This window comes from Cervus canadensis, chromosome 12, assembly GCF_019320065.1.
Source record: "Cervus canadensis isolate Bull #8, Minnesota chromosome 12, ASM1932006v1, whole genome shotgun sequence".
NCBI classification, from domain to species: Eukaryota; Metazoa; Chordata; class Mammalia; order Artiodactyla; family Cervidae; genus Cervus; species Cervus canadensis.
The window spans coordinates 10,610,246-10,620,918 of NC_057397.1; the positions used below are offsets into that span (position 1 = coordinate 10,610,246).

Sequence of the window (10,673 nt, forward strand, 5' to 3'; positions counted from 1 at the left end):
AGTGGTCAGGATGTCAGTCTCAGCAAAGAAGAGTCCCCACCAGAGTCGCCATTTGTTGCAGGAAGGGGGACCCCTTCCAGCGCCTGAAACTGGGCTCTTGTCTAACACTCGGAAATGAATTGTCCGAGGAGACACATGCTGACAAAGCAAGAGACTTTATTGGGAAAGGGCACCCGGGTGGAGAGCAGGAGGGTAAGGGAACCCAGGAGAACTGCTCTTTTCTGGAAAACAAGGACATTGCTCTTGGACAAAGGTAGAAAAGGACTGAACACTGGTCTTTTTAACTTTAATTTCTCTGCGGTTAAGGAGTTGCATTATGATTCCAATAAAAAGCTGTCTTTCTTTTGACTCACTCTTACCATTTTTGTTACTAATTAGAAGAAGAAAAAAAGAGAAAAAAGGAAGAGGCTTAATTTAGAGAAGAAGGAAAGAACCTGAAACGTACCCACCTTTCTTACCCTACCTTTCTTATGTAGGGGGGCCTGTAGCGTCCTAGTGGGGTTCCTATCCACTTTCCTTACCCTGCCTATCTTATGCGGGGGGGCCCGCGGTGCCCTAGTGGGGTCCTAGCCGTCCCGAAGACTGAACAATGGGGGGGATTACCTTCGGGTTCCCTGTTCGTGGCTCCACTTGCCGGGGTCCAGCCTCAGCAGGATCCAGGGGGTACCCTCAGGATGAACGGCGTCGGCGAGAGACGTGAGACCAGCCTTGATAGGGCCAAGTCTGCGAGGGAGAGAGAGAGAAAGAGAGAGAGAGAGAGAGAATGACCAGACGGGGGTGTTTGCAGGGTCTGGCAGAGTCTGGCAATGCTTTATTTTTTACCGTGGCTTTTATACCCTAAATTAGTACATTTCTAAGGGGAAGATAGTTTAACATTACATCAACTTGTTCTTCAGGAAACCAGGGTGTTTTCTGAATACTTCTTTGTTTATGTCTTATACATTATCTTCTGGCCTCGGGGCCTATTGACATTTTATGACCTAGGTGAATGCAAAGCTGTTTTCCTGTAATCTATTCTTTAATGAACACAAAAGTTAGTCCTTTTGCAGAGGTTATTAGTTGAATTTATCTAAAAGGTTTACAACACAAAGACTCTGCAGCTCTGGTGAGGCAGCCCCTGTTTAGCATTCCTGGTTAAAATGAACAATTCTAACCACTTTTAAAATAATATTTTTGTGTTACATTACTACGCATTTGCCAAGCAGGCTAGAATGCCAGCAAAGGGATCTAAATTGAAACACTCCTTTCATCCTGGATAATCTTATAGGATACAGCCTTCTCCTCATGACCTTGTAATGGGTGGGATCTCGTGTGCTGGCCCCCGGCAGACGACAGAGGATAAGATGGTTGGATGGCATCACCAATTCAATGGACATGAGTTTGGGTGGACACCGGGAGTTGGTGATGGACAGGGAGGCCTGGCGTGCTGCGGTCATGGGGTCGCAAGGAGTCGGACACGAGTGAGCGACTGAACTGAACTGAACCCTGCATATAAGTTAAATAAGCAAGGTGACAATATACAGCCTTGACATACTCCTTTCCCAACTTTGAACCAGTCTGTTGTTCCATGTCCAATCCTAACTGTTGCTTCTTGACCTGCATACAAGTTTCTCAGAGACAGGTAAGGTGGTCTGGTATTCCTATGTCTTGAAGAATTTTCCACAGTTTGTTGTGATCCACACAGTTGAAGGCTTTAGTGTAGTTAATGAAACAGAAGTAGATGTTTTTCTGTAATTCTCTTGCTTTTTCTGTGATCCAACAGATGTTGGCAGTTTGATCTCTGGTTCCTCTGCCTTTTCTAAATCCAGCTTGAACATCTGGAAGTTCTCGGTTCATATACTGTTGAAGTCTAGTTTGGAGAATTTTGAACATTACTTTGCTAGCGTGTGAGATGAGTGCAATTGTGCAGTAGTTTGAACATTCTTTGGCTTTGTCTCTCTTTGGGATTGGGATGAAAATTGACCTTTTCCAGTCCTGTGGCCACTGCTGAGTTTTCCAAATTTGCTGGCATATTTAGTGTAGCACTTTCACAGCATCATCTTTTAGGATTTGAAATAGCTCAACTGAAATTCCATCACCTCCACTAGCTTTGTTCATAGTGACACTTCCTAAGGCCCACTTGACTTCACACTCCAAGATGTCTGGCTCTAGGTGGGTGATCACTCCATCGTGGTTATCTGGGTCATTAAGATCTTTTTTGTATAGTTCTGTGTGTTCTTGCACCTCTTCTTAATATTTTCTGCTTCTGTTAGGTCCATACCATTTCTGTCCTTTATTGTGTCCATCTTTGCATGAAATTCTCCCTTCTTATCTCTAATTTACTTGATGAGATCTCCAATCTGTTTTTTTTTTTTTTTTTATGAGATCTCTAATCTTTCTGACTCTATTGTTTTCCTGTTTCTTTGCATTGATCACTTAGGAAGGCTTTCTTATCTCTCCTGGTGTTTGGGGTCTTTGTTTACATTTGGCCAATTATTTTGTTTCTTTCTTCACACCTGACTGGTCCTTGGACCCTCTCCAATATGTGTGCACAACTTTTTTCTAAGATGGATCCCAAGGCAGAGGCCTGTGGGTGCATGTCCACACTTGTAATGGTGTGGGGCTCCCTTGTTTTTTGACCCCCATGAAGCCTTCCTGTGCAAGTGCAGACAGAGAAGTCTTCCTTAACCTCAGGAGTGGTCATCTCATTTCTTTAACAGAGCTCAGTTTTTGCCACTAGCTTTGTCCTTGAAGTGTCAGGGTGAGAACAAAGCTTGACTTTTACTCCTGTTGATAAACACCAGGTGTCCAGCCCCGGGGCCCTTCTCCTAACCCTAACCCTAATACGTGAGTCACTCAGTCATGTCAGACTTTTTGTAACCCCATGGACTATACAGTCCATGGAGTTCTCCAGGCCAGAATACTGGTATGGGTAGCCTTTCCCTTCTCCAGGGGATCTTCCCATCCCAGGGATTGAACCCAGGTCTCCTGCATTACAGGTGGATTCTTTACCAGCTGAGCCACAAGGGAAGCCCAATACCACTAAACTGCATACTTATAAATGACTAAGATGGTGAATATTATATTTTACCATGCTTTAAAAAGTTGGAAAAAAAAATGTCAGGGCTAAAAATGCACTTTGTTTGGGAAAAGAGTATTTCTTTAAGTACATTCTTAGCTTATTAGTGGGAAGACCACATTTTGCAAGTACTTCAGAGATTTGCTAATATTTTAATATATTTATATATATATATATTTGGCTGTGTCAGGTGTTAGTTGCAGCATGTGGGATCTAGTTCCCTGACCTGGGATCAAATGCAGGCCCCTGCATTGGGAGCAGACAGTCTTAGCCATTGCATCATCAGGAAAGTCATTAATATTTTTTGAAAATCAGAAGAAAATTCCCATTATGCTTATGTTAATCAGCGGCAATTAACTCAAAGTGAAAGTATAAAGGCTCTATTGTGTGTGTTTGCTGGACAACTCCAGAACATTCAGTTTTTCTGTAGAACAACAAATAGGAGAGCGGATGAGACAGTTTCCAGATAAACGACACAGAGCACATGGGCAGAACACGGGAAAGGGTGGAGTGAACAGAAGGGCTATTTGTCCACGGAAAGGGACAAATAAGTTAAGAAGGCCCCATACACAACCCCTAAATATCCAAGAGGCCCCCAGGAGGCCCCCAAATGCAGATAAAATCACAGCGGCCGGCCTGACCTGCAGTGTGGGACCAGACGGTCACTGAGTGGTTTGTGTGTGTGTGGGGAGGGGGCTCTGGTGTGGGGTTGCAGGAGCTCTGAAGCCAGAGGGCCCACTGCCTGACACAGCTCAGAGGCAATGGCCTGTCTGCACCTCAGGCCAGCATTTATCACTGTAAGTGGGTCTTTCAGAGAAAGTTTTTTAACTTTTCTTCTAATATTTATTTATTTATTTGGCTGCACTGGGTCTTAGTTGTGAAATGCAGGCTCTTCCATCTTCCTTGAGGTGTGTGGGCTCTTTAGTTGTGCCATGTGAACTCCTAGTTCCCAGACCAAGGATTGAACCCTGCAGTGGATGTGTGGAATCCTATCCACTGGACCACCAGGGAAGTCCCCCATGCACACTTTTAAAATAACACCATTTTTAGAAGTAGAATACACAGAAAGGAGATAAAAACACCTTCAGCATGCAGCACAACTCTTGTCAACAAGCTGATCCTGCCCAGGACCTTGAAGGCTCCCTGTGTTCACTCTCTCAGGCCACCTCTCCTCTCTGTGCCGGAGCTTGGCCCCTCTGACTTCTACAGCCCTGGTGATTTTTGTAGGCTTACTTTGTATTCTTCGTGCATATTCACTCATCTAACCCTCACAATGATCTTATGATAGGTAGTATTATTGTTCCCATGAAAGACAGCAGGAGTGTAGGGCTCTGTTATTTGCCAGAGATGCTAGCGTGGGGAGCATTATGCCCGATGTCGGAATCCCCAAGCGGGAAGAGAGAAGGCTTCCAAGACAATGCAACTCGCAAAAAAGGGAAGTTTATTGCTGACTCGAGTCAGGGCTCACTGCCGCAACCAACGCAGTGGTGCAGGGTCAGAAAGCGCTGAGCGCGAGCTGTTCCCCAATTTATAAGGTGTGCATAAGCAGTTGGTAGCTGGCTTAAGCGGATTGGTTACATGTTTGCAAAGTAATCTTATTGGCTCAAACCTTCGCTGGCTTTTTTCAAACTTGGGCGTTTGCGGGCTTTTCAGCTTTCCCCTGATAGGTTCCCTTTTCCTTACTGGGCGCATATTGATTGGCTGGCTCCAGGTGGCCTGATAATCATGTTACCCTGGAAAACCAGGCCTACTCTTAATCTAGGCTGCCTGTCATGGCGCAGCCTCACAGGGAGCATAGCTGAACAAGACAGAAGCGGGGCATGGTTACTCGAGTTTATTCCAAATTACTCACGTGGGTAGGTGCGAGAAGAAATATTTAAGAACAACTTTTAAAGGAAATGGACCTCGGTGGTATTAGAGGGCACCCTGGCTGACCATTGTGAGCAAAGGCACTGTGTGGGGAGTGCCTCATCTGGGGACAGAGGCAGTTGGGCCCCTCCTGCAGATCTGAGAACCCCATGCCCAGGGAGACTGTCCTCACCACCTTGAATGACCTGGATCTGCAGCGACCGGGCTGTATGTCAGACTCAGTGGCCTTATATGGAAGCCGACATTCAGACCAGTGAGGGGAGCTCAGGCACAGATTTCGGGACTGTGGGAGCTTCGCCAGCCAGTACCATCATCTCTGCATAGATGCACCAAGCATGAGGCAGGGGTGTGCACCTTCCAAGCCCCACCATCAGCTGCCCTCCCTTGAGTCTACACACGTGCCTCAAGGTAGGCCTTAGGGAGGAGTCCACAGGAGGCACGACCCCTGAAACAGCACGTCTCAGGCTTCCCTGGGCCCATGGCCCCCAGTGGGGTCTCACAGCCACCAGACACGTCCTGGCTCTTGGGCTTGCACTGCTACCTCTGTCGTACCCAGACTGTGGTGAGAGCCTGGACACAAGCCTGGAGTGGGCTTGGTCAGCCTCATTCTGGCTGCATCCACAGCTTGGGAAGCCAGTTTAGGGTCAAAGGGAGAGTAGAGGGCCGTATGTCCCACTCCGCCCCTCCCCCATACTCCATCCCAGGGACCCCACAGCACACAAGTCCAAGCACTGTCCTCACCTCCATCCCTCTGACCTTCTGGTCAGGCCTTTGCGGAGCTGACCCCAAAACCCCTCAACCTGCCCCAAGGAGATCCAGGTGCCCCTCAGCTCTGGCCCTGCTGTGGGCAGTGCTGCCCCCTAGTGGGCTCTCCCTGACAAGCCCAGCTGGCTGCCTCTTACTGGGCCTCGTGCACAGTCCCCTCTGCTCCCTCTGGCTTCAGAATGTGGCCACATGGCCACTTCCTTCCCGCTCCTGTCATCTTCCGATGTCTCCCTGGCATCCACCCCTGCGAGGCCACACTGGAGCAAAAACTCCACCCTGGAGTCCCGAGAGCAAGCCCCTCTGCTCCGTGAGACCCCTGCCCTCCCTCTCTCCCTACCTCGCCTGCTCTCCCCACTCAGGCCTAATCTGCACACCCAGGGTCCTGATCACTAAACTCTCCCCGTCTGTGCCTACTCTGTTATCATTCAGGGGTTCCACCTCCTCTTCTGCTAACTCCAGGGACCTTCACTGGAAGGACTCCTCCCACTTCTCCAAGAGACCCCTCTCTGAAAGAAAGAAAAATGTATCCTGCTGGAGACTCCCTGCCAGGTAGCCTTGCCTGCCGAATCCGCGCCCCGTCTGCTAAAGAGCAGCCTCGCCGCCAGACCCGCGGGTCTTAAGTGCCGCGCAGGCCCGTCTAACTCAGTGCGCCTGCGCAGAGGGCCGGGCGCGCGCGAGAGGCTAGGGGCGACCGCCATAGAACTACAAGTCCCGGTGTGCATTGCGGCGGCGGCCCTTGACCGGAAGGTTGGGGGCTCTCGGCCCCACCCCGGAAGATAAGGCGGCTCTCAAGGCCCGTGTCTCCTTTTTCGGCCGCGCTCTGCAGCAGGTAGGATGTGTTGGTGCCATCCGGCGCCATCCGGCGCCCCCCGTTGTCCTAGGCTCCGCTAGGGACCCTAGCTGACTCTGGAAAAAGCGCCGGGGCGCACGGCTGGGGCTGGAGACGCGGAGGGTCCTGAGGGCGGGAGGGAGGAGCCGAGGGAGCGGGGCCCCTGAAGCCCGCTGGTGGGGATGCCAGGGCCGGACGGCCCCTGACCGTGAGCTGCCTCCAGACCGCCGCCATGGGCCGCGTGATACGTGGGCAGAGGAAGGGCGCCGGCTCCGTGTTCCGCGCACATGTGAAGCACAGAAAAGGCGCCGCGCGCCTGCGCGCCGTGGATTTCGCCGAGCGACACGGATATATCAAGGGCATCGTAAAGGTTCGGGGCGTGGGCCGGGACGGGTGGGGGCGCGGGGCGCCCAGCGGGACCCCTGAGCCCCTCACGCTGTCTCGATCCGCAGGACATCATCCACGATCCGGGCCGCGGAGCGCCCCTTGCCAAAGTGGTTTTCCGGGATCCGTACCGTTTTAAGAAGCGGACAGAGCTGTTCATCGCTGCTGAGGGAATCCACACCGGCCAGTTTGTGTACTGCGGCAAAAAGGGTGAGCTCCGCGCCGAGGTGAAACGTCTTGATGGGGAGGGACTTGAGGTGCCTGGCGGTTTACAGCTTGGGTCGAGGGAGGAACGTTGAGGTTGTAGCCTTCACTTGGGGACACTTGCTTGGCCAGGTATCCCGGTGAGTGCCCGGAGAGCTGTAGGAGGAGGCTGGCCTTGGTTTTGGCAAGCAGTGTCGGAAGTGGCGAAGACACTGCTTGACTTTTCTCTTGTAGCCCAGCTCAACATCGGCAATGTGCTCCCAGTGGGCACCATGCCTGAGGGCACCATCGTGTGTTGTCTGGAGGAGAAGCCTGGTGACCGAGGCAAGCTGGCAAGAGCCTCCGGAAACTATGCCACAGTCATTTCCCACAACCCTGAGACAAAGAAGACGCGAGTGAAGCTGCCTTCGGGCTCCAAGAAGGTCATCTCCTCTGCCAACAGAGCTGTGGTCGGTGAGTGGAAGGCAGCGGTTGTATGCTGTGGGTCTCCTGTGGATAGCCAGCAGCTAGATGAGCCAGGAACCCAGTTGCCTGCTTCACTCAAGTTTGAACACAATGTGTGGTCTAATTCGGGATACTTATTAAGTGGGTGTAAGTAGTTCCTGTTTAACTTCTGGTTGGGTGTTGAATGAGAGTGGGTTCAACATGCTGGACTCTATAAAGTAAAGGTACCCTTAGCTGCACTCTGGGATAACCTAGATTTACGTGATTTTTGCTTTTGTGGGCCACCTGGTTAAAGCCACACAGTGTGTTGAAATGCATATACTCAAGTTTGTTGGCTGACAACATCTTTGAATCCGTGTGGCAAATCCAGTTCTGCCTGGGGGAGGCTCTGGAGGGTGTGCTCACAGAATAAGCAAAACAATGGCAGAGAAGTGGTGGGCCAGGTCAGCTGTCCTGTTTGGGGTGGGAAGGAGCCTAGTGTCAGACCGTACAAAGGGGAGGACTTCTGAAAAGCCATGGTTCACGGTGGGCATTCCAGGTGATGTGAGTAAAGTCCTGGTTTAGCTACCTTGCAGCGGAAGAACCTTTGTCAGCCAACGGGCTGTGTGTGTTAGTCGCTTAGTCACGCCTGACGATACCATGAACTGTAGCTTGCCAGGCTCCTCTGTCCATGGAATTCTACAGGCAAGAATACTGGAGTGGGTTGCCATTCCCTTTTCCAGGGCTTCCCAACTCAGGGATTGAACTCGGGTATCCTGCAATGCAGACAGATTCTTTACTGTCTGAGCCACTAGGGAAGCCCTAGCTGACAGGCTGTAACAGGATTTACTGCTTGGTGATGGTTTCCAGGCATTTTTGAGGCTCCTGGGATCATGTGATCCTGAATGACACATGGTGGTGGGGCACTGGCAAGGACACAGCAGGGGATGCTCTGCCTGATGGGAGTGTCCCCCAGTGCTGGGTGGGGTGGGTGATACATCTCCCTGAGTCTTCTGGTCTCCAACAGGTGTGGTGGCAGGAGGTGGCCGCATTGACAAGCCCATTCTGAAGGCTGGCCGTGCCTACCACAAGTACAAGGCAAAGAGGAACTGCTGGCCGCGGGTGCGGGGTGTGGCCATGAATGTAAGTAGCCCAGAAGTGGACAGTGGGGTCAGTATTCAGTGTATGAGGGCTGTGAGACTAGGTGGACAAGTTCCTGCCTGGAGTGTCTCCTGTTTATGGTGGGAGATCAGTAGTGTGAGGTGGCTGATAGTTTGTAAGCGCAGGCCAATTGATTCTGCGGGTTCCCAGGCCTTCCTGAGGTAGATCAGGGTCAGCCCCACCTCACCATCACCTCCTTCTTCCTGCAGCCTGTCGAGCATCCCTTCGGAGGTGGCAACCACCAGCACATTGGCAAACCCTCTACTATCCGCAGAGACGCCCCTGCTGGCCGGAAAGTGGGTCTCATTGCTGCCCGCCGGACTGGGCGTCTCCGGGGAACCAAGACTGTGCAGGAGAAGGAGAACTAGGGCTGTGGCTCAATAAAGCTTGTTTCTTTTCACAACCGAGCTGTGTGTTTCTGTGGTTTCAGAGGGAAGGGTCCCCTCTCCAAGGAGTGCCGTGCACACCAGGGAACAGTGGAGGCTTTGGACGGTGAGGCTGCTGGGTGGCTTCACACCTTGCCTCTTGTAAATCCCACCTGCCCGCCTCCCCCCTCCCCCAACCTGACATGTAGAGCAGAGAAGCCCACTCACAAGGAATGTAATCTCCGTGAATCCCGTTAACTACCTTCAAGTTGTCTTGAGCGTCTGGGTGCTATTGGGTGTGAGTGGTACCCCTGGTGCCACAGGCTGAGGGCCAGGGTGTTCTGTCCTGCAGTGGAAGGACCAGACTGACTTCACAGACGGGCTTCCTTTTTGGTGATAGCTCACCTGCACCTTGTCTGGGACTTAAATGATGGACTGGTCAAAGCTGATAGGGCCATGCTGGCTTGGGCACCAATGTGGAGTGGGGGCCCATCAGTGACAAGACCATGTACTTACACAGGCCAACTAGAGTGCCCTGCCCCGGTGGATCTGCTTGTGAGCTGATGTCAAAGCAAGAGCTGCAAGCCACTGTGGGTAACTGACCACAGCAGTGAATGGAAAGCAGACTAAGGGGTAAGGTAATGGTAAGGGGACAGTAAGGGTGGGTGGTGGATGGCTGGCTCAGGAAGGATGCTCCTCTATAGCCTGGGTGGAAGGCACTGGCAGCCACCTTCCTAAGTGGTGCACAGCAGCTGGTCACCTTGGCTGTCTTGGGATGCTGTGTGGCAGGGTCCCTCCTGGGTGAGAGGGTGCCACTGGTTCCAGGTGGCTCTGTTCTCATGGTCCATGCCTGTTGCTAGTGTGAACTTCAGTTTTGGTCTTGCCTTTCTGGGGCCCCACCTGCCCTCAGCCACCCACGCCTAGATATTGTTGCTGAGACCTCTGTGATGAGAGGACTGTAAGCTTCCTGGAGAAAAGGGCACTGGACATGTTTGCCAGGACATAACTTGCTTTACTGGGTAAAGCCTGCGGCTTTGTCCAGGGAGCTGGCCAATAGGGAGGGTTTGCTTCAAGAGCATTAAGGCCCCATTTAAAGGCGGTGCTGGGGGCAGTGGTTTGAAACAAGGGCTACTCTGACCAGTATGTGTGTTAGTCGCTCATTCGTGTGTGAATCTTTGCAACACCATGGACTGTAGCCCCCCAGGCTCATCTGTCCATGGGATTTTCCAGGCAAGAATATGGGAGTGGGTTGCCATTCCCTTCTCCAGGGGGTCTTCCCAACCCAGGGATGAAACCGCTTTACAGGCAGACTCTACTCTTTGATCCACCAGGGAAGCATTTTCATTTTCTGAGTGATCACATGGCCCTGAAGAAAGGTGTACTTTTCTGCCTTTCAATTCAGTCGTGTCTGACTCTTTGCAACCCCATGAACTGCAGCACGCCAGGCCTCCCTGTCCATCACCAACTCCGGAGTCCACCCAAACCCATGTCCATTGAGTCGGTGATGCCATCCAACCATCTCATCCTCTGTCGTCCCCTTCTGCCCTCAATCTTTCCCACCATCAGGGTCTTTTCAAATGAGTCAGCGCTTCGCATCAGGTGGCCAAAGTATTGG

The 10,673-nt window shown here is 51.7% G+C and overlaps 1 protein-coding gene across 3 annotated transcripts; it reads left to right on the forward strand.

Annotated features, from left to right (window-relative positions):
- The first annotated feature begins 4,881 nt into the window (after positions 1–4,881).
- RPL8 (ribosomal protein L8) lies at positions 4,882–9,096 on the forward strand. 3 transcript variants are annotated; one of them, XM_043484429.1, is made up of 6 exons: positions 6,391–6,521; positions 6,745–6,891; positions 6,974–7,115; positions 7,344–7,562; positions 8,560–8,675; positions 8,903–9,096. In XM_043484429.1, exons 2-6 carry the CDS (start codon positions 6,754–6,756, stop codon positions 9,059–9,061), a joined length of 774 nt encoding a protein of 257 aa, XP_043340364.1. In that variant the 5' UTR covers positions 6,391–6,521; positions 6,745–6,753; the 3' UTR covers positions 9,062–9,096. The 3 variants fall into 3 exon arrangements, with proteins under 3 accessions (XP_043340362.1, XP_043340364.1, XP_043340363.1); XM_043484428.1 differs by lacking the exon at positions 6,391–6,521 and having other exon boundaries at positions 6,537–6,891; XM_043484427.1 differs by lacking the exons at positions 6,974–7,115; positions 7,344–7,562; positions 8,560–8,675; positions 8,903–9,096 and adding an exon at positions 4,882–6,241 and having other exon boundaries at positions 6,352–6,521; positions 6,745–6,764.
- Positions 9,097–10,673: the final 1,577 nt, after the last annotated feature.

Bases quoted from the DNA above. Each gene is read 5' to 3' on its own strand.
- RPL8 (XM_043484427.1), top strand. From the start codon at position 5,406: ATGGCCCCCAGTGGGGTCTCACAGCCACCAGACACGTCCTGGCTCTTG. The intron at 6,242-6,351 runs GTAGCCTTGCCT...GCGCCTGCGCAG, and splicing joins TGCTGGAGACTCCCTGCCAG to AGGGCCGGGCGCGCGCGAGA.